This window comes from Dipteris shenzhenensis, chromosome 21 (genome assembly GCF_047967505.1).
Source record: "Dipteris shenzhenensis isolate YYH24624 ecotype China chromosome 21, Dip_SZ_1.0, whole genome shotgun sequence".
Taxonomy (NCBI): domain Eukaryota; kingdom Viridiplantae; phylum Streptophyta; class Polypodiopsida; order Gleicheniales; family Dipteridaceae; genus Dipteris; species Dipteris shenzhenensis.
The window spans coordinates 28,616,775-28,640,366 of record NC_141616.1 but is presented as its reverse complement, the minus strand read 5'-3'; the positions used below and the strand labels follow the sequence as shown (position 1 = coordinate 28,640,366).

Here is a 23,592-nt window from a genome sequence, read left to right as displayed (position 1 = left end):
CAGGAGGTGGCTTTGATGATGGAGATTTAATGATTCTCACCTTAGAGAAGTCAAAAGGCAGATTTGCTAATCATGTAGAGCATGATGTGCTGATCATTTTTTCTTTTTATAGCTCCTCCAAATTCCACCTGGATCAAAAGTCATGGCTCCTAGAGAATGGCCAAACTTTGATCAAGAGAGAGAGAGAAAATGATGATGTGGCATCTGGTGATGTGGCAGTGTGGGTCACATGTTGGTTACAATAGTATGCCTATGTGGCACTATGTGCTTAGGTGGCACATGGAGCTAGCTCAAATAAGTCACCTAGCCAACGTTCACTACACTTGTCCCCAGAGGGGAGCCTTTCCTTGTGAGGGGGCCTCCAAGAAGATCCATCTATGGGACTACTTCCACTATCTACCTGTATGGGGGGTGTTCTTGAGGACACCCCTATGGAGAAGAAGCTTCCAAGTCTCTACATCAGGGGTGAGACCACAGACCACTAACTTGCCCAAAAAAGAAGCTCTGCTCTGCATCTCTGGATCAATGATGCCTAGCCCTCCTCATGGCTCCAATAGAATCATTGTTTGCCAAGAAACTCTAGCTTTGGTGTTCCACATGCCATCCAAACCTGCCCAAAGGAAGTTGCAAACCAAGCGTTTGAACTGTTCCATGCATCCCCTGTGAAAGCACCAATAGGAGGCTATATACCCAGTCATGGCAAGGAGCACCAATCAACGCTCTACCTGCTAAGGAAAGTTTGGTGGAGCTCCAATACAGTTTGTGCCAAACACTCTCTAGAATCAGGGCTATCTGTTGCTCTGCGGAGATCTCAACACCCAAGTGGTAGCCTATGTATCTCACTATTTGCCCATGTGGATCCACCAGACACCAAAGGCAACCCCCAATCTCGAACCTCCTGAACCTTCTTTGTGCTTGTGGAAAAAATGATTGATTTGGTACAATGGATACTCACTCTAGAGGCCTCATAGTAGATGGCCAAGGGTCCCCTCAATGCCTCAAGGATCACAACAGAGCACTCCACGGCTCTGTCATCCACAAACTACAAGTCCAAAAGCTCCCCCTCCTAGTGGATCGTAAAGCCCGTAGCCTGGATTCGGAGAAAGTAGGCCAATGCCTCAATTGCGAAGTAGAAGAGGAAGGAGGCAACCCTGTCGAATTGATTGCAAAATTGAGAAAGCCTCTCCCGCATGTCCTCCAATGATCACCTAGCTGGAGCTCCCTATATATAAAGTTGAGACCTCTCTAATCCATGTTTCTGAGAAACCCTTCCTTTGCATAGTGCCCTCCAAGAAGGACCACTTCACCCTGTGGTAAGCCTTCTTAAAATACATATCAAGAGGCCGATCCTCATCCTTGGCCTCTCAGAACATGAAGATGTTCTCTACGATACTACACTCCTAACAAAACCAGCTTGAGTGTCATGGATAATATCTCGAAGGTGGGGCCGCAATAGTTGCAACATCAAGACCTTGGACAAGGTCTTGTATGCAGTGTTTAATAGGGTAATTGGGAGGTAATTGGTCTCCACTGACAAATGTTTGACCTATCCTTCCCATTTGGAATCAAGCAAATCCACCACAACAGCTCAGGGACTAAGGGAGTGAACCTGAGTCAAAGATCTACTGACACGCCAACTGAAGGGGGGTGAGGATATGTTTCTAGAAACAACAAAAGAAGGCCGTGGTCAGCCCATCCTCTCCTTGGGAATCTAGCAATCCAAACTCTCACTAGCCAATCATAACACTAGTTTCAGTTTGGTAGAAGGACAGAAAAATGTCCTAGGACACTTTTATGTCCTATTAACTTAGCCACTTCATGGATTATTCTATTTTGTGGTTTTGATTATTTACCATAAAAGAACTTGGAATTCTAATAGACACGATCCCAATGGCACACCTATGACTTTGGAATTTATTCAAAGTTTTAAGGTCAAGTTGTCACCAAAACTTCTCAACTTTTGGATAAAATGACCATAGTCCCATAATAACAACTATGCAAATGTTTAGATTGCTTTTGGAGTTAGATAATTGTACTTACTATGATTTATGGACTCAATTTTTTTCTAAATCGTTAGGCAAAATTTGATCTTTTGCATGTTATTTGACATGTATAATGAGTGTATAACAAGTTCCAAACTCAACTATACCTTGAATAAGTCTTCAATATCATGTTATGGACTAGCATGAGTTTTTAGGGAACCTAATATGATGCACAACATCAAATTCAAACCTTATTCTGATTGTTGATTTTGTTGAAATTTATGCTAACTTCAAGATAGAAGGATTATGTGATATCTTAGGTACGTTCAATGGTCTAAATTATACATATAGATTGACTCTAGTCATGAGCGTGATACCAACAAAAAATGCTAATATGTAGAATACTTGTGGATACTCAAAACTATAATCCAGAGATTTGCCCGAGATTTGCTGTGAAACCTATTAGGTATCCTACCTAGGTAAAAATTGTGTTACTATACTTTTGTGGGCACTTTGTAATAATTTGTAATGCAATTTTATGTTCTTATAATTTTTACAGATAGTGTTATGAGTTTACCTTAAGCTCAAGAGAGTGAAAGTTTTGAAATTTTTGCCAAAACATCAAAATGACACTTTTATGTCCTATTTTGCTCCCACACTAGTGATAAGTCACTTAGCCTCCTCTCAGCCTAAACCAGGTTGGCATTTTCACATGCTTGCAATAAATGAAGATCTTGTTAGTTTTATATGGTGTGTAATCACACATGCCCATTTCCTGGTTTGGATGGGATCTGGGTGTTGTGTACCCCCCCCCCCCAATGCACCCCCTAAGCCCTACACCAAAAAACTCAAGGAAAATAGTTTTGGGTATTTTTTGGAGTCGTTTTGCTACGTGGATATTTTTTGATCATGAACGGTGTCAAGGTCGCATTGAATACTTATTCAATCTCTGACTCTATACTTAGGCTAGGTTGAAAGAGTCCATAAATGCTATGACCTGATTCGTTAGTTCCTTTGTGACTTGCAAAAACTGCCGGAGCAAGTTGCAACATGCTCCTTCCAGCAAACGGTCACATCAGCAGATGTGCAATGTCAGGCTAGTTTTTCTAGTCAATGCATGAATGAGATGTCAAACTCAATCGTGAAAGAAGATGTGAAATTTGAGTTAGCAATTTGGAGCCCAAGATCAACTAACCTGTCCCTTTCTTTGGGGTTGCAGTGTGGCTTTTCGAGGGTGTAGCCTACTTATGCCTAGTTGTTGATTTTCCTTGTTTCAGAGAGTCAAGGCTGTCATTGGGCTGGCCATCATTGCCAATGTATTCCTCACAAGTATCCATATTTGCGTTGATTGGGCTTCTCATGCATCGTTCATGTGATGTCTCCTTTGTGAAGAAATAGAAGCACTTGCCAAAGCATACGATTTGCATAATAAGCTTGCACCAGACCATCTATTCCTACAAGCAATTGGTATCATAGCATACACTCAACACTACTTGCAAAATATTTGGAAGAGACACTGAAGCCTTGAATCGTATTGGAAGGAAAGGCGAAGAGGATCAAATATTTGCTCACTGCATATTTATGTATGTTGATGTTGGGGCAAGGAGTTATAGTTCAAGTATTGGTATCTCACAAATCTTTTTCTTCGGATTATGTAAAACATAAAAAGGTTCACCTCTCGCGCTATGCAACATGAGTGAAGAATGAAAGTTTGGTGTTAGGAGCGACTCCAAGAGAAAAGGGCTGTAGTGGAGACATAGGCATGGGGCAGATTCGAAGTCAGTCTCTTGTGGATAATCAAGGCAGAGAAGAAGTGTAGGGGTTTGACTTTGCAGATTGGCTAAAGAAGTGCAGGAGTTTGACTTCACAGAATGGCTAAAGAAAATTGCGTCACTCGACAATTTTGTGGTTATGGACGCCGATCTATTGTCGACATGTAATGTTTAAAGGGAACTGCTTCCGTGCCAAGATGCACCTTGTTGGTCATAGCCTTTTTCCGAGGCTAACAAAGAGTTATCCTTGTTGAAACGCCCACCCACTAAGAAGTTGTTCTTGTGCACACCCAGGTGCTTGACATGGACAGTTGGGGCGTGCAAGAGGGTACGCAATACAGATCCCTCATGGCTTTGGTCTATCGAATTGGCCACCAAAGAATCCGTGAGGCGTGCAAGAGGGTGCGCAATACGAATCCCTCACAGCTTTGGTCTATCGGATTGGTTGGCACCTCCGTGCATGGGAAGAGCCTCTAAGAAGACTCTCGAGGTGTGAAGTCGTGCCTCTAAGACGCCGTCCCCATACCCTGCACAGACTGCCTTCGCAAGCTGGTCTGGCAGGTAAGGGCTGGTCCCCATGCCTTCATGCAAGGCATCCTCAGAAGATGTGCAGCCCTCCACTGAGGAGGGTCTGGGGGGTGGAGAGGGGTACCCCCCACACCTCTGTCCCAAGATGCAAAGTCTGACAAGGTGAAGAGTCCAGCCAATACAAACCAATGATTTTGGTGCAGTCTGTGATGATGAAATTAAAATTTTATGGCGGCATGGGACGAAACATCTACCTTTTGGAGGCGAGATGGAGCAGCAGACTCTCAAGCGACCCTCACATGTGTGAAGCGTGCCAAAATAGGAAGAATACTTGTTAACTTTGGCATTGGAATTTGGCACATGCGATGGCCATCTCTTTCTGGATGAGGTGCAACGATTTTCTCTCTCTTTCTGGATGAGCACTTTCCGTGGCTTGAGCTCCTCGACCCATCTCACAAAACAGCCTCGTCTTCTCTCACTCTTTCTCCGTCGTAGCTCGCCTCTTCCTTCTCCAGCTATGTCCGATCGTTGCTTCGACAACAATCTCATTGACTACCATAGCAGCGATGACGAAACCACCCATCGCTCGTCTTCCCAGTTTCCCAGCATCACACCCAACCCGGCAGCCTCTTCTCGCAAACGCCGATTCTCATACTCTCAGAATTTCCTCTCCGCTGCGACTGACTTGAAAAACGAGGTACGTTGATTTGAGTGTTTTACAAGGCGTGTGGATGACCAGCTGCAAGAACTGAAAGATGGAAACTCTGAACCTTCAAGAGGATAGCCCAAAATCTGTCTCTATACACTCACCCATCATTTGCTTGAAGCTATACTATTCTTCGAACATGTCTACGCTGCTGCTGATCCATCACGTAGAAGAGTCGCAAAGTTCAGCTTTGTTTCCTCATCATAATGGTCTGGAAGCTCATCTCCTCTGTGTAGTGCTCCTCCTCGTGTTCTTCTTGCAACATCTTCTTAACCCTCTGGAACGATTGGGGCTGTGTTGTCTTTTCTTGTATCGGGTCCCCTAATCAACGTTCTCCCTGTCTCTTCACCACGACTCCTCCGCTCTTCCTCTTCCTTTGTACCCGAGTACTTTGGAGATATCTACAAACTAGACTGCCGTCTCGTCTTGATTGGCATCGTCTTCTTAATGCAATTGGTGGCTTCCATTCATCGCTCCAACAATGACTCTCTCTTTTTTCTGGTGGTCACTGCTGCGAGCTGCTTCTCATTCATTAGCTGTAGATGTGGAAGTGATTTAGTTTGAGTAGCGCTAAAGCGAGCTTGTCAGAGGATCACTCGTGTTAGAGCTAAGCTATTGACATAATTCTATATTCCAATGATGCTTGATTTTGAATTAATAATATTTCAAACGAAACCAATAAAGCCCTAGGAGAGTAGTACTATCATCCTTTTTAACAAATTAGAAGAAGTGCAACGCAAATATGCCAAACTAATCGTGGAGAAGCCCAAGATGGTGTAGAACCACGTGTTAGATGCCAAAACTCAGCCATCCTTGCTGTGTATATATTCCAAAACTCAGCCAAAGAAAATAGTGCCTAGATGAGGAGATAAGCTCAAAAACAGAATCCTGTTCAAGATAGCTTGGGGCAGCGGGTAGATGAATCACAAGGATCAAGATGAGAAACAGAATTCTATCCACGATGGCTTGGGACAGCAGCTGGATGGCCTCTCATTCATTTTAGAGAGTGAAAACAAGTAGGCGCTTTTAAATAGGATTATAGTGGGTTTTGAGGGAACACATTCAAGCAAAGAGCGAAGGAAACGGCCTTTGGATGGAGTAGTTGTGAGCAACTTCGAAATTTGTCTTGAAGGAGCTTTGTACAATAAGAACACCTTGAGGGAGGAGGAAAGCAAGATGGAAGTAGGAGGAACTGGCTGGTTGGCGCAAGAAGATGCAAGATCTCATGCATGCAATAAACAAGAATGAACGAGAAAGTAGGCAAATATCTATTTCTAAGTAATTGCAAAAATCTAAAAATAGCTTTTTGAATTTAATTCATGTAAATATATATAATCTAAACAAATATTTTAACATAAATAAATCAGAAAAAAATTTTAATATTTTAATCTATTTCACATTTCTTTTAAAAAATTTGCCCCATGACTCTTCTACCTATGCATACAATCGCTTACACAAATAGTAGCTAGTCCTAGCTATGCGTGATGGAGTTTATGGTTTTCAACCTTATGAGTGACTATCTTGAGATTGAAATTGCACTATGTTGTGTTTCTAGAGAATGAGTTTGGGAATGTTCCTGGATTCATCTAGGTATATAGTACATTTATGTATCCTAGGCTTGCTAGGGCCATAACTCAAACTATGCTTCCAAGATTCAACGCAAACTAGTGCTTAATGTGTACTATCTAATGCATGTGAGGCTTGTTAGGGCCATAACTCAAACTCTGCTTCCAAGATTCAACCCAAACTAGTGCTTAATGTGTACTATCTAATGTGCATGTGAGCATTCAAGGTATGCTAGAATTCACTGAGAAAGATTGATGGTTTTACGTCGATCTTAAAAGTTTAAACTATGTAATCTTGTTCTCTTGTAAACCAAGCATTATTGCCTGGCACACCCAAGGCTCACTCCCAAGGCTTAGTCTATTTAGATACTTGTGGGGTATAAACCCTATGAGTGCCCACATGCATACCCAAATGAGCCTAAGGTCACACTTATAGGGGTATAGGGTGTCTTATGTGTCTAATCTAAGCCTGCCCTAAATGTACCAAGGGTACTACATATCCTAATTGTCCCAAGTTTAGGATACAAGATAGGTTAGCTTGACCTCAGCCACGTTATGAGGATGAGCCATCCTTTGCCTTCTTGATATCCATGTTCTTATCATTGTGATGCAAGTCCTTCCATCCTCTTATTGCAACACGATGTATTTAGCTTGCTGTTGAACACAAGCTCCTATGGCGAGTTGACCCATTCTTTTTCGCTCACTTCACCCTCCTACTCCTTATAGCTGGTTACCATCCCTCGTTATTGTCACGTTCATCTTATGGCTGATGTGCTTCTCTTGTAGCACCACCAATATATTTGTATCCTTATCATCAGCCTTCTCTAGGTTAGACACTGATTTTCTGCCTTTGGCTGGCAAGGTTTAATTGTGGGTCAGTTGGACACTGACAGTGCGGCTTGTGTGAGAAAAGGAGCTGTTGGCACTTGCCTTGGAAAGGCCTTGTAGGCTAGTTAGGACACTAGTCCTATTGGGACACCTGTACATTCGCCATCTCTTGTACTTTCACATTATACATCAGGTCCTTGTTGTCTCCTCCTTGCATTCCAGCTTCCCTCCATTGCTCGTTGCATCCAACAGTGGTATCTGAGAAGGTTCTCTTGCTCCTACTTGCCTTACCCTCATTCTCACTTTCAGCTCAGCTCCCTGTCCAACACCGAGCTACGAATGCAGCTCGTTTTTGCACCTTGGCCTTTCTGCAGGTGATTTTGACATCGTTTTCACGCCATGCTCCAAGACAGGTGAAATATCAGGGCGCAGCATCTGGCAAATTTTTTTTTGGTCAAACTTAGTATGGACGTCTACAGGACTATCTGGATGCCTGTGGAAAACTGTCAGAAATCCGTATGATGACTGTGCATCGTTTTTCTGCTGTTTTCTAGCTGTGATTTGACATCTTTTGCTCAGATGTCGTTTGAGCCCTTCTCCATCTTTTTCAACAAGCCGCAGTAGCATTTGGCTGGGATTTACTTCCTTTTGGCTCAAATTTGCAGATCTGCAGTAGTTTTGTCTGGTACAGCTGAGAATGTGGGGATTTTTCATATTTGCTCTCATTTTGGTGCAATTTCCCTCCGAAATTTGGGGCTTTTGGTACGTTTGCAGTCTCTTGCGGTGAAATTTGGCATTGGGAGCATTTGCCCTCCTTTTAACTTAGATATTCACAAAAAATTTGGGGCTTTTTAATGAAATTTGTGCTTTTTCCTAATTTCCTGCACATTTGGTACAAATTATTGCTTGGACAGATTCACCCTCTTTTCCCAAATTTGGGGTCACAGTTGAGGCTCTTGGAACTCTTGTCATACATTGGACCCAAGGCATTGGCATTTCACTTCCTAGTACATTTGGGCACACATTTGCCTTTCAACTTGAGGCTGGGCCTGAGAGTTCTCGGACAGACATAGATTTTTGTAGGTAGTCTTTGTAGGGTAGTCTTTGGGCACACACTTTTGCATTTGCTTAGAGTTTGAGCAGCCACTTTCTTTTTTGGGATTTTTATTTGTGATGGTCCACAAGGACTTGTTTCATACAACCATCCCAATGTGTTTGTACTTGGTGTGCCACCTATTGGTATCCAAGAATTTCTAGGGTATTATATCTGGATCAGAGGCTAGACCTGTCTCTCCGGCATAGGCACCTGCTGCCACCACAACCACTACACGCTACTATGGGCGTTTGTTGTGGCCTACCACTACAATCCGGAGATGCACGCATCAGCCTGGTCAATTTCAAATTCTACGTTCAGCCTGATATTTTGATGGTGGTGCTTCAAGTTACATTGCCTCTTGCAAATCTCTATGTGAGATCTGCTATCATTGGACTTGTAGTTGCCTCATTATTCAGTCCTTGATTGATGCTCCAGACGGGGCATTGAGACTTGTGCAAATAATGCCCCGTGAGATTGAAACTGCAGTGTGCACTATGTTGTGTTTTCAGAGGATGAGTTTGGGCATGTTCCTAGACTCATCTAGGTATATCTAATAACGTGAATGTGTGCAATTTTACCTCTAATTGGATCTCCGCTCAATCGTACAGATTGAGGTCACCTCCGTGAGGGGATGCAATGATTCTATTGAAAGTGTTATATGTTCCAGGTTAAAAAAAGAACTTGGGTTTCTATCTCAGCCATCTCTACAAATGGCTTTTGGGTTATTTTTAATGGTTATCATTGTTTTGTGTATGATAACCGAAATGACAACTATATGGTACTTACTGGCACACTTTTTAAAGGGACATATCACCTTGATGCATATGACAAACAAGCTGTTCGGAAGTGCACATAGTTGTTGGATGTGTCATTTCAGATACCACATAAAGTGTGTTTGGCTTCACAAGTCACTTGTAGATCTTGATGTCAGCCAGGCATCTTTTACCAAGATCTTCATTGACAGCCATAGTGCTTTGGCTGTTGAAACCAGCCTCAACAACGTAAAGGGTAGTAGGATCCACGCAAATACAAGTGGAGGACTTGGATGAGATCCTCGTACCCGAGCAGATCCTAGCACATCGGGAAAGGAAGGTAAAAGGTAAAGTTGTCCGACGCTATTTGGTGAAGTTTTGTAACTATTCATCATTGCATGCGAAGTGGATGGAGGAGGACGAGTTGGCAGATACTCCTCAGGTATTACAGCTTTATCTTGAGGCTTTTCAGTTGGAGCCCACTTTGCGTGGTACTCATTCAGGTTCAACAAAGCGCCGGGTGTCTGTAGCATTACCTGATGCACAGGGGGGAAGTTAGCGCTTCCATTCTTATTGTACAGACCCGCTCATGTATCATAGAGGACACTTGGTGTTGCATTTTGTTTCACCCGAGATACTGGTTGTTGACAGTATCTTCGTCATGACGGCCTCTATGATTGGTGTGCTAGCCACTTGGTTTTGATGCATCTTATACGCAATGTATTATGTATTTGTTACCATGACTCTACGGATACATATTCATTGTTGGTTGACTTGTTGGTGGCATTGGTACGCTGTCCTTTCAGGTTTGGTTGGTCTGTTGGGTCGCTCCCATTTCAGACTTGGTTGATCTGTTGATGGCATTGTTGGTTGTCTTTCAGATTTGGTTATTTGGTTATCTTTTCTATTTCAGCTTTGTTATTTCATTTGCTTTTGATTTTTCCATTGCTACTTTGTTTTGGTTTGCAGGCAATCGAGGACGTTTGCCTTCTTTCAAGGGGGGGGGTCTGTCATGAGGACGTGAAATTATGATACTTTTGATTTGCAACTCTCGTAATTGGCGCGTGACTGCCTTGAGCCTCTAGGACGTGAGGATCTGGCCATGGGACGGGACTTGGGGAATTAAATTTTCCTAGTAGGCCCTTGGAAATAGTGAATGTGCACTCAGTTACTAGGCAATTAATTCCTAGGGGCAAAGTGTACAACAGGGGGTCAAAAGAGTGGTGCAATTAAAAACTGCTATTTTTAGCACAAGACTACAAAAGGAGCCCAGAGCTCTTATTTTGGGTTCAGTTAGCCAAATCAGTTTCAGAAGGAGCCAGATCATCAGTTGTGACTTGCCAGAGCCTGCCCGGAGCTGCTAGAGCAAAAATTGCAGATTCCCAAGAGCTTTAAGACCATGCCAGGGGAAAACGTCACCAGTCAGAGCCTGTACCAGCACATCTAAGATGTGCCAGAGGAAAACACACGAGATCCAGGGCTTGTTGCAGATTGCGATTTTTGCCAAGGGTGTCTGTTGTGAATTGCGATCGGGTTTCCAGGTCCTCCGAGCTGTGCCAGGTGAGTGCGTCCTGTTCTAGTACGGTTTTCAGGTATTTCCGAACTGCTATAGGAATTGTGATTTGTTTTCAGGAGTGTCCTGGCTGCACAAGAAAATTGCAATTTTATTTCTGGGCTGTCCAGGCTGTGCAGGGAAATAGCGATTTAGTTTTTGGGCTGTCCAAGCTGTTGAGGAAGATTGCGATTTGATTCTGGTAGCTTTTGGGCTGTGCTAGCTGAATTTGGCAACTTTCCAAGTATGGGTGTTTGCTTCTAAGCTGCTCTTGGGGCTGTGCCAGAGTAGAATTAGCTTATCTCCGCAGGATCTTGGTTTTCTAGCCAGGGTGACCTTTCTTCTATGGATTCCAGGTACAAGAAGGCTTGTCTTTGCTTGCTTTTGCTGTTCCTAGGTTGGTTGTTGGCTAGTTATTACGTTTGGGTTTCTTTCCTCGCGAAGAAGGGTTGATTTATGCTGTTGAGCAGTAACCAGGGAGGCTATAGAGTGTGGCAATCCGCTGGGAAGTGTTTGGTTGTTTGATTGCACGAGAGTTCAGCTGTTGAGGGCTTTGTCTTGCAGTTGTTTAGCTGTGTTTGGCTGGTTGGGCACTTGGATGTGTGATTGCAGGAGTGGTTCAGACAGTGGATGCTATTGGGGTCTCTGTTGCATGCTTTTGTTTGCTGAGGATACAGGATTGCCTAGGGATTGGATGCCGTTCACCGTTTGAAGTTGAGCAGGAAATTACATGGTGGGCTGGACAGGAAGTCTTAGGGCGTTGGTTTGTGGAGTAGCTTCTTAGAGACCTTTGTACTCAGCCTCTTGGCTTCAATTTGTGGAGCAGCTTCTCAGAGACCTTTGTACTCAGCCTCTTGGCTTCAAATGAATGTTAAATAAATCCTACAAGGGGCGCCAACGTTTGGGACCAATCGATGTCTTTGTTTCTGAGTAGGAGCGCTCTAGCTCCCCTGTGATTTGTGGTGTGTTGCAAATTTGCTTGTCTATCTGGCTGAATCTCCAAAGGCAAATCCGTAGGCACATCACCTTGAAAAGGCTTAAGGAGACTCACATGAAAAGCATTGTGAATCTTCCAATGATCAAGTAATTGCAAGCGAAATGCTACATCATTAATCTTTTGAGTTACCTTGAAAGGCCCATAGTACCTCATACTTAGCTTAGGGAACAGCTGAGTACGACCCCGTGTACTTTTCAGCCTTGCTTTCTGAAAACATAGCAAGACATAATCACCTTCCTTGATGACATCAAGCCTGTGCTTGTGTCATGTGCACGGATTGGCATCTGACGTGTACTAGGTACACAGGACTAGCTCAGGTTAGCCTAGGGAGGCTTAGAGCTAGGCAGGCTTGATTTTCGGGTTGAGTGGCAAGGGTACGGACTATTTATAGGTCTTCGCTATTTTTGGCGCTCGGGGCCCGAGTCTATAAAAGGGGCCCAGGGGGTTCAGTTCTCAGTGTGCAGTTGGGAGCAAGTTTCGTTCCCAGGTGCCAGGTCTGTTCCTGGATTGAGTCGCGGACGCGCGCCTGCATCTTAGCGTAGCCCAAGGCCCAGTGGCAGATCCAGGGCTTCATAGCGCCACCTGGTGGTATGGGACACCAGGCTGGTTTGGATCTGATTGGGAGTTCGTGCCAGTAGCTCAGCTCGTGGCTCGGAGGGGACATCTCTTGATTCGGGATCGCATCCCATAGCTGTCATGGTTGGGTGGTGAGCAGCCTGCTCAGTTTCTCACGTGGTGTGTGTTTGTTTTGCAGATCAGAGGTTTCAGGAGTGCGGGGATGTGTCAGTTGGTATCAGAGCTAGCTCCTGAGGTAGGAACTTCTGATGCGAGAATTTTTGACGAATTTTTTCTCCAAGTATGCCCTAAAATTCGAAATTTGCTGCTGAGAATTCTGCTGGGTTCTTGGGTTAGCGGGGGTGTTCAGGATGTAGGAAAAGGTAGGAGGAAGAAGGAGAGAGTTTCGAAATTCCTGAAGGGTGCTGAGAGAAAGGGGAACGTAGAAGGGAGAGAGCAGAGAAGAAGGAAAGAGAGGCGAAGGGACCGACAAGGGCTGCGGGGGAGGCGGTGATTGGACGCCATGGCTGGTACGGATTTTTGGTCAGGGCTGGGAGAGGCGCATTGTGCAGGAACAGGGTGCGACCACCCTGCGAAGAGGGTCGCTTTTTTCGAAAAAGCATCACCCTCCAAAGCTGGGAGGGTGAGCCTTTTTTGGAAGCAGGGCTTCCTAATTAGGCTGCCCTGTTCCCTATATAGATGGGCAGGGTTCCAGCCCAGCCATAGACTTGCAAACAGCCTCACTGCGCCATCGAGTGGCGGGATAGCCTGTGCCAGCCGTCCGTACACCTGCGTCATCAGCCGCCGTACGGCCTGCGTCAGCCGCTGCACGGCCTGCATCAGCAGCCGTACGGATCGCGTCAGCAGTCGTACAGCCACGTCAGCCATCCGTACTGCTGCGTCAAATGTACGGTCAGCAGGATTCCGGTTAGCTACAGGATTCCGAACGCTGCATCCAGCATCGAGTTCAGCCAGACTCCGGGATTGTTGCGCCTCTGGTTCGCCAGTTTTCAGCATCTCCTTCCGTCAGCATCTTTTGGGACGGTTTCCCTCTGCTCCATTCTCCTTTTCGCTTCGATCCAGTCAGTTATTTCTCTCAGTCTATATTCAAATCAGATTTCAGTTATGTCTGATCCTGCAAATCCCGAGTTCACCATGGGAGAGCAGGATTTGGATTACACTCCTGTGGGAGAGGAGGATCAGGGTCTTTATGATGACCTGATTACAAAAAAGGCCTTCAGTGAATTTACCACTGCTCTGGATGGAAAATTCGAGCAGGTTAATGTAAATCAAACGGGGTTGACACAGCAACTCCAAGGGATTCAAGCGACTCTCAGTCTTCTTGCTAGCAGTGTGCAGGCACTCACGCATGTGGATGCCATGGCTTCAGTGCTAGGCCCGAATATAACTCCAGACCCTTTCCCGGGAGATCAAAAGTCTCGAACGAAGGAGGTAGTTGACATTTGGTTACACAAGTGGCAGGTACACTATCAGTTCCACCCATACCCAGATGAGAAGAAAATTCATCTTGCAGCGGGTTTCATGTCAGGTAAAGCGTTGCTATGGTGGAAGGAACTCCAGCCTAAGCCAGATACATGGATAGATTTCGAAGGGGTCTTCAGGAAGGAGTTCCTGAAGAAGGAGGACGATGATGATATCGTTGGCAAGCTTAAAGCCCTCGATATGTCAAAGCTAAACTTGTCCTTTGAAGTTTATCTTCAAAGATTTCAGGATCTGCAAACCAAGGCCACAAAGATGGATCCAGTGACCCTGTTAGGTTTCTTCGTGGATGGTTTGCCAGATTCATACAAATTGCAAATAAAGAACAACAAATGCACAACGTTGCAGGAGGCCATGAATTATGCGCGCATTTATGATGATACCATGGCCGGTGCCAAAGCAACTATAGTTTGCGACACGAGTGGAAAGAACAAACGCAAGTTCTTTCAGCCTACGACTGGTACTGGGGAGACGAAGTCTACGGACAACGCCTCCAAGAAAAACTTGACTCAAGCAAAGAATGGTAAAGCCCGTTTCCTTCGTACTTTGAGGCTCAAGAAAGAAGGACGTTGCTTCTATTGCGAGGAGCGGGGCCACACCAAGAATGAGTGTCCAAAGCGCAAGAACCAAAAGTTGGTGCTTGGACCGAAGCTCCAGGCGGGTACAGGTACCAAAGCCAAGGGAGTGAACCAAATCTCAATGACAGGTATTTCTGTCAATGTCATTACCTGCCCACTTTCTTGTAATTGCACTTTCAATACTTCGTTGTTTGGTTCCCATGATCTTTTCTGACTTTATGGAGAAGTTATGGACCAACAGGTTCACATTCTCTTTGATCCGGGCAGCTCTCACAACTTTGTTAATTACAAATTTGTGCAGAAGATGGGGCTGTCCACAATACCTAGCGATCACACCTATGAGGTGCAGCTTCCAGCTGGGAAGCAGTTTTGGGATCGCAAGGTTGAAGCGCTTCCTATCTGGATTCAAGCCTACATAGGGGTTCTCACGTGTTATGTTATGCACCTGGAGCATGTAGACTTGTTGATCGGAATAGAGTGGTTTAAAACCCACAATATTCAGATTGGATGGACGGAGCATACGCTTTCTTTTGTAGATCAGGACACCCAATTTTGTATTCAGTGTGATAAAATTCCCTCTTCTCAGGGACCTATTGTATCTGCGATGCAGCTTCGGAATATATTAAACACTTCTCATTATGATGTTTATCAGTGTGTTTTGATTCCGCTTTCTTCATTTGTTGTTTCTGTAATTAACAAGAATGATTTAAGTGTGTTTGAACACTGTGAATTGAGAATGTTGTTAGATAGTTTTAAGGATGTATTCCCTGCTCAACTGCCGGAAGGTTTACCTCCAGAACGGGCAGTAGATCATCGCATAGACTTAGTCCCAGGGGCTCAACCTATTAGTGTACCACCTTATAGGATGAGCCAGGTAGAGGAGGATGAGCTAGCTACCTAGCTACAGGATTACCTGAATATGGGCTATATACGCCCACGTAAATCACCTTGGGGTGCACCTGTCCTCCTAAGAAAGAAGAAAGATTCTTCTTGGAGAATGTGTATAGATTATAAACGATTAAATAAAGTGACAATTAAGAATCGATACCCTCTACCTCGTTCCGATGATTTGATAGACCGTTTGGCCGGAGCGAAGTACTTCACTAAGATTGATTTGCGGACGGGTTATCAACAAATCCGTATCTATGCTAAACACATAGATAGGACCGCATTCCGAACTAGGTATGGTCATTACGAGTTCCTCGTATTACCTTTTGGTTTGACCAATGCTCCTGCTACTTTTCAGCAGATGATGAACGATTTGTTCAGGGATTTCCTGGGCAAATTTGTTGTATTCTTAGATGACATCTTGGTATATAGTCGAACGCTTGAGGATCACATAGGACACCTCCGGATTGTCTTAGTTATTCTAAGACAGCATAAGCTCTATGCCAAGATGAGTAAATGTGACTTCTTTATGAAGGAGATCATTTACTTAGGACACAAGATTTCTTCTGAAGGTATTAGCATTGATCTGGATCGTATCCAGAAGGTTTTAGAATGGCCTATCCCTCAGACTGTGAAACAACTTCGTTCTTTCCTAGGATTTACGGTATTTCTACGGAAGTCTGTGCGTGATTATTCACAAATCACAGCACCCCTGACAAACATATTGAAAGGTCGTGGACGCAGGTCTACCCAGCCGATCCCTTGGAATGATGCAATGAACAAGGCTTTTGAAACCTTGAAGTTCTCTATCAAGGAAGCACCCGTTCTTGCATTACCCGATCCTACCCGGCCTTATGTTTTAGAGGCCGATGCGAGTGATTATGCGATTGGGGCAGCTCTATTCCAAGAGGGCAGACCTGTAGCTTTCGAGAGTAAGAAGCTAGACGACACCCAATATCATTGGCCCACACTAGAAAAGGAACTTTATGCTGTAGTGTATGCCCTTAAGGTTTGGAGACACTACTTGTATGGTTCAAAGTTCCTTGTATTGACTGATCATCAGTCAATTAAGTATGTGTGTGATGGATCTGAATTGAGGGGACGAAAAGCTAGATGGGCAGAATTAATGCAAGATTTTGATTTTGAAATACGTTATCGTAAGGGTTCGTTGAATAGTGTGGCGGATGCCTTAAGTCGAGTTAAGTTTGTAAATGCTCTGTCATTTACGGAAATATCCTCAGACCTATTTCAATCCTTGAGAAGGCTATACGCAACTGATAGTCATTTCAGTTCTTATTGGCAGAGAGTCCAGGATGGGAGCTCCATGGTTGACCAGGACTCAGGGATTGTGCCACCTACGGTACAGGCGGCGGGAGGTCAGTGGATGATTAAGAACGGCTTGCTGTTCTGGAATGAAAAGATTTATGTGCCAGATGTTCTGGACCTTAAATCCAAGATTCTCTGGGAGTGTCATGATGCTCCTAGTGCTGGACATCCAGGTATACATCGGACTCTATCTCTTGTGAAGCATACCTTTTATTGGCCAAAGATGCGTGCATTTACTGAGAACTATGTAATACGTTGCCGGGTTTGTCAAGTTACTAAGGCAGAACGCCTTAGAAGCACGGGCTTATTACAGCCATTATAGATTCCAGGTAATAAATGGGAAAGTATTTCCATGGATTTTATTACTAGTTTGCCTCGTACGCGCAAGGGTCATGACTCCATTTGGGTCATAGTTGACCGGTTGACAAAAATGGCTAGGTTCCTACCTACTAGAACAACTATTTCAGCTGTTCAGCTGGCTCACGAGTTTGTGGACCACTTGTTTAAGCTGTATGGTTTGCCATCTGACGTAGTCAGTGACAGGGACTCCAAGTTTACAAGTAACTTTTGGACACTTGTTTTTGAGAAGTTAGAAACTACTCTAAGTATGAGTTCCTCGGATCATGCACAATCCGATGGCAGTACAGAGAAGGTCAATCAGTTGGTTGAAGACATGCTTCGGGCATATGTATCTAAGAGACAGTCTTCATGGGAAGATTATCTACCTATGATAGAATTTGCTTACAACAGTGCAAAGCATTCTAGTACTGGTTACAGTCCTTTTATGCTTATGTACGGGTTTCAACCTAAGTCACCAGTTATGGTTGGGTTAAAAGGAATTCAAAATGATGCTGCTAAGAACTTCTTGCTAGACATGCAGAAAATGTTGCAGTTTGCCAAGGAGTTGATTAGAAGTGCCCAAGATCGGGACAGATTTTATGCTAATAGACATCGTTCACCTAGAGAGTTCTCTGAAGGAACGATGGTATATTTGCGAATTCCGAAGGAATCCAAGAGCCTAAGTACTGGTTTGGTTCCGAAATTATCCCCCAGATACTGTGGCCCATTCAAGGTCATTAAAAGAATTGGACCAGTTGCATATCGACTAGAATTGCCTCCTGATGTTAAAGTACATCGAGTCTTTCATGTCAGTAGACTGAAAGAACTTTTGGGTGCGGAAGATCAACTTGTTTCTCCTCACGAGATAATAGAAGTTACAGATTTGACTTTTATTCCTCACGAACCTGAGTGTATTCTTGAATTTCGTGACGGACAGATTCGTAATCGATCTATCACGGAATACAAGATCAAGTGGAAGGATCGTGTTGAGGAGGATGCAACATGGGAGACATTACAAAACCTCCAAAGAACATTTCCGGGTTTTTTAGCGAACTCAGGAGTGAGTTCTTAGGGGAGGGGGAGTATGTCATGTGCACGGATTGGTATCTGACGTGTTACTAGGTACACAGGACTAGCTCAGGTTAGCCTGGGGAGGCTTAGAGCTAGGCAGGCTTGATTCTCGGGTTGAGTGGCAAGGGTACGGACTATTTATAGGTCTTCGCTATTTTTGGCGCTCGGGGCCCGAGTCTATAAAAGGAGCCCAGGGGGTTTAGTTCTCAGTGTGCAGTTGGGAGCAAGTTCGTTCCTAGGTGCCAGGTCTGTTCCTGGTTTGAGTCGCGGACGCGCGCCTTCATCTTAGCGTAGCCCAAGGCCCAGTGGCAGATCCAGGGCTTCACAGCGCCACCTGGTGGTATGGGACACCAGGCTGGTTTGGATCTGATTGGGAGTTCGTGCCAGCAGCTCAGCTCGTGGCTCGGAGGGGATATCTCCTGTGTGTCATGTGCACGGATTGGTATCTGACGTGTACTAGGTACACAGGACTAGCTCAGGTTAGCCTGGGGAGGCTTAGAGCTAGGCAGGCTTGATTCTTGGGTTGAGTGGCAAGGGTATGGACTATTTATAAGTCTTCGCTATTTTTGGCGCTCGGGGCCCGAGTCTATAAAAGGGGCCCAGGGGGTTCAGTTCTCAGTGTGCAGTTGGGAGCAAGTTTCGTTCCCAGGTGCCAGGTCTGTTCCTGGATTGAGTCGCGGATGCGCGCCTACATCTTAGCGTAGCCCAAGGCCCAGTGGCAGATCCAGGGCTTCACAGCGCCACCTGGTGGAATGGGACACCAGGTTGGTTCGGATCTGATTGGGAGTTCGTGCCAGTAGCTCAGCTTGTGGCTCGGAGGGGACATCTCCTGGATAGCGAAGACCTATAAATAGTCCGTACCCTTGCCACTCAACCCGAGAATCAAGCCTGCCTAGCTCTAAGCCTCCCCAGGCTAACCTGAGCTAGTCCTGTGTACCTAGTACACGTCAGATACCAATCCGTGCACATGACAGCTTGTCTGATAAGCTATGTCCAAGATTTCCACATACGTATCAGCTGTTCTGCGTAATCCTGTCTTTCATGCGTGTAACAAGCACATCGAGGTGCACTATCATTATGTTCGACCAACTGTCAATTGGAGAATATAGTTGTCCTATGTTCCCACCAAGAGTAACTCGCTAGATCTATTGGCGAAGGCTCTACTACGACCCAAGTTTGAAGCTTTTTGGCAAGCTTTAAACGTCGTACCATTGGTTATGTGATTCTATTTCCTATACTATCATAGTTTGCTATATCCATTACGGACGAATATGTGCAACCATGATGTAGTTTCCAGGTATACCTGAGATATATGTAGGATACTTCAGCCATACCATGGAGGGGGCTTTGTTGACACTAGCCTTGATTTGGCCTTGTAGGTAGGTCAGGCAACTTAGTCCAAGTAGTCCTCCTATTGGGACACCTAGTACACACAGGACATTTTAGCTGACTTGGGCCTTAATATTGGCCATCTTTGTACTTTCCCATTATCCATTTGCAAGTACACTTCAGTTCCTTCAGCTTGTTGTCTCCTCCTTGCATTTCAGCTTCCTTTGATTGCTCCCATCATCCAACAGGAGCATGGGATAGTAGCAACATTGGGAGAGCTTGGCGGGTGTAGAAACACTTAATAGATAAGGCAGCCTCAAGACAAATGACAAAAACTAGATGGGTTCTAGCGAAGGCACAACTTCATTAAGTTCAGTTGACACTTTCTCTCCTCTGAAGAGTGGGAAGTGGGACATCATCACTTCTGAAGTTTGAAGAAGAATAATGTAACATTGTCACTCCATAAGCTTTGATTGTCTAGAAACATGGCACCTAAAAGGAAATAACAATCAAAACAGGTGAATGATACGGGCATTTCTCTTGGTGCAGGTGCCTCACAGTAACAAATGGCAGTGGACCTCATGTTGGTATTCCCATCATGAGTGAGGACTTTTAAAATTTTGAGAATCAAGCCCAATAGTTTCAAATTTGATGAGGACTGTCCAGCATAGTGGGGAAACAGGCCATGGAGTGAACCATGAAGCTGTGATACCATGTTAAATATTGTGATAGCACCTCACAGACAACAAGGAGAGGAAGATTATAAGCAGTTTGCTATACAAATGTGGTCAATTCATAAAACAATTGGCAAAGTTAAGCATTTTTCTGGTTTTGTTGGCCTCTTTCAGAAGGACTTTGCCATGATAGCAGCACCATTGATAAATCTTCAAAGGTTATTGAGAAAAAAGGAAAGTAGAACGGAAATGCAAGGTGTAGTCATGCAAGCAGGGGAGACTAAGGTAGGCAGACACATTTGCATACACGAGTTGATATGCTCGACAGGATCCCATGAAGCAGATGTGTGAGATGTCCTATCAAAAGATTGGATAAAATTTGTGCTCATACTTTTATCAAGAGCGAGAAAGGTGATGCCATTGAAGTCTATCAAGGATGTAGCTGATACTACTGTAGAACACGCCCACCTCAACTTTTCATCCTCCACTGGCAATGATACAGTCCCGTAATCATGTACACAGTGTAGGGGGCTTGTATTTAGTTGGCTTAAAATGCAGGAAAGTCTAAATGGTGCAAATTAGAGCCCCACCAACCCTAACAAGGTTTTTAATCTCTCATACATGTTAAATAAAATCACTAAAATTTAAGAATTTTAATGCCTAAAATCTTTTTTAAAAAATAATTCTTATCTCTATAATCCCTCAACAGATATGATGTGACCAATTAGGGCAATTTATGCCTCTCGAATTTGTTCTTTGATTTCTTGACATGCAGTTTCTTGTCTTGTCCATAGATTATCTAAGGCTTGTTTCTTTGTTGGCAATGAAGGTTCGACTTTGCTAGAATAAATTTGGAGCTTTGTATGCCTTTTCGGTATTCAATGTTATTTTTCCTGCTCATGTTATCTGTGATAATCTGCTATAGCGCAAGTCAGCAAGAATGAGACAGATGCGGAAAGGTAGAAAACTTGCTGAATAAGGGATGGGCAGACGCCTGGTTTGGTTTGCAGATGTTAATTGCTAACTAATTTCTGTAGGTTGTACAAGCCACATGGTCTAGAAGCAGTGCTCGTGTGAAGGATCCGATATTGTATACAGGAGTGCTTGGGACTGCATTTTTATGCTTGAAGTGTTACGAGATTTCAGGAAGCATGGAGGACTTAGCACTGTGCCTGGAAATAACAGAGAGCTGTGCTGCTGCTGCTCTGTCTATGAAGCAGTCAGTTACCATCTGTATCTCACTTTTGATTAAATGTGGGCAGATTTTACTTGCTTACTCAAGGTCTGTTGGGAGACTCCAGGTTTTCTCCTGGTGCAAAAGTTGGCAAAATTGGTAGACATTTTTTGAACAGATGCTGTTGCTACAGATATGTGACATTTATATGCGGACAAGCTGGTATATATGCATTAGGAGCTGCAGCTGCTAAATATGCAGGAGATAAACAGAGGATGCGGTATTATTTGCAACTGTTCAACGAGGTATGGTGTAGCTCTTTGCAGTGCAGGTATTGTCAGTTGTTTGTAGTAGAAGTGAGCATTTGTAATCTTTCATATGGGGATGTGGGATAAGGTGAGACCATCTGTGCTCCTAATCTCTTTGGGAGGCTTCACATTTCCTGTGATTATGGACAGATTGCAAATGAGAGGGCACTTGTGGCGGGTCCATCAGAAGGTGGCTTTGGTCTGCCCTATGAGCTGCTCTATGGCAGAGCAGGTTTCTTATGGGCTTGTTTGTTTATAAATAAATACATCGGAAATGAGACAATTCCTTGGAGTACGACTGTAAGTGAACATAACTGTCTAGTTTCGTTTAAAAAAAAATCATTATGTGGGGAGCTGGAAATCTGTTAGATCGCAGAAATATAGGATGATTTGCTGCTACATCGGTTCTGTTACTCAGGCAAATACGGTAAATTAACTAAATCAGGTATTGCAGGGACCTATTGTAGGTGCGATACTTGCAGCAGGGAGAGCAGGTTCACATCATAGGTCTTGTCCACTTATGTATCAATGGCATGACACAAGATACTGGGGTGCTGCACATGGCTTGGCAGGAATTATGCATGTGTTAATGCATTTTCCACTAACTGGAAATGATGCAGAAGATGTGAAGGGAACACTTCGTTATATGATAGCAAACCGCCTCCATTCAGGAAATTATCCCTCCAGTGAGGGAAATACAAAAGACAGACTTGTTCAGTGGTGTCATGGGGCTGCTGGTGTTGGAATGACTCTTTGTAAAGCAGCACAGGTATTTGAACGACCTCCAATCCCTTTATGCATCAACTGCTGCTTGTTATTTGTAAATAGGGACTAGCTCATCAGTGTCCGTTTTTCTGCTTGTTAGGTGTTCCCTTTAGATGCGGAATTCAGGGAAGCTGCAGTGGATGCAGGGGAGGTAGTATGGAAACGAGGATTACTCCGTAAAGTTGGTCTCTGTCATGGTGTAAGTGGAAACACGTACACTTTTTTGTCCCTGCACAGGCTTACTGGTGAGAAGCGCCACTTACACCGAGCACAATCCTTCTCCAACTTTCTCTATGAACATGGGCTAAACTTGATATCATCTGGCCAAATGCATGGAGGTGATCGGCCATATTCGCTTTTTGAAGGCTTGGGAGGCGTTGCCTGCCTTTGGTTGGATATGTCAAGACCTGACGATGCTAGGTTCCCGGGTTACGAGCTTTAGAGACAATGAGATTTCTACTGCATTTGCATGAACTGTCTTTTCAGATCGTGGCTCAAGGTTAAGTTTGAGATGTAGGGAAAGAATAGGCTATAAAGCTAAGGCAGTGCATGCAAGGCGAATTCTCCAAAATAACGTGGCTTGACACTTTACCTACCCTTTTTGCACGTGTCACCTTCCATAGGTAGTTTTGTTTCAATTCAGTCTCAGCTTATAACTGTCTTAGCTGTTGATATGTAGGATGTGTCCAGATCTAGGACGTAGTTATGCTTGGTTACACCCTAGTTTTGAGATGCAACATTCTCACCAAGAAAAGGCCCCAGGTATGAGCGTTCGCAATTGAGATTCAACATTCTTACATGTAACATTCAGACGTCCTGTCCATATCCATTATATGCTGGCTCCAGGTCTCGCTATTTGGTTTCATGATTAATTTACATATAGTTGTAACGTGAAAGTGGAATTAAGATATCTCTGAAAAAATATGTGAAGTAATTCTTCTCATAGCGATATAATTATAAGCATAGACAAAGTGTTGACCATCAATTGGCTTAAATTTGCTCTGCATCAGCAATTTCTCTTTACGTCCTTTCTATCCCTCTAGGGATCTGTCTATGTACAGTTTTCTTTTCGGATCTTCGAAAATTTTATCCAAAGACTTTAGTGAACATGAGCTTAAAATATTTCGGCTCTGCAAACATGACTGCATTCACAAAGCTCTCTTTATTTGGAGAAAAAGTCATTGGAGACGTAGCACTATGTTGGACACTACGGGTTTCTTTGCATCCAACAAAGCCTCAAATATTTACCTAGCATATGATATATCGAGATTCTTGTTATTGGTGAAGATGCCTGTCCTCCCCACATC

General features: G+C 44.1%; 1 protein-coding gene across 2 annotated transcripts; it reads left to right on the top strand.

Moving 5' to 3' along the window:
* The first annotated feature begins 4,671 nt into the window (after positions 1-4,671).
* On the top strand, positions 4,672-23,156 carry LOC147888716 (lanC-like protein GCL1). 2 transcript variants are annotated; one of them, XM_087392925.1, is made up of 6 exons: positions 4,672-4,979; positions 21,076-21,320; positions 21,406-21,517; positions 21,671-21,820; positions 21,975-22,289; positions 22,386-23,156. In XM_087392925.1, exons 1-6 carry the CDS (start codon positions 4,698-4,700, stop codon positions 22,725-22,727), a joined length of 1,446 nt encoding a protein of 481 aa, XP_087249051.1. In that variant the 5' UTR covers positions 4,672-4,697; the 3' UTR covers positions 22,728-23,156. The 2 variants fall into 2 exon arrangements, with proteins under 2 accessions (XP_087249051.1, XP_087249052.1); XM_087392926.1 differs by having other exon boundaries at positions 21,076-21,257; positions 22,386-23,155.
* The last annotated feature ends 436 nt before the right edge of the window (positions 23,157-23,592 follow it).

Bases quoted from the DNA above. Each gene is read 5' to 3' on its own strand.
- LOC147888716 (XM_087392925.1), top strand. From the start codon at position 4,698: ATGAGCACTTTCCGTGGCTTGAGCTCCTCGACCCATCTCACAAAACAG. The intron at 4,980-21,075 runs GTACGTTGATTT...TAATTTCTGTAG, and splicing joins CGACTGACTTGAAAAACGAG to GTTGTACAAGCCACATGGTC. The intron at 21,518-21,670 runs GTATGGTGTAGC...GATTATGGACAG, and splicing joins ATTTGCAACTGTTCAACGAG to ATTGCAAATGAGAGGGCACT.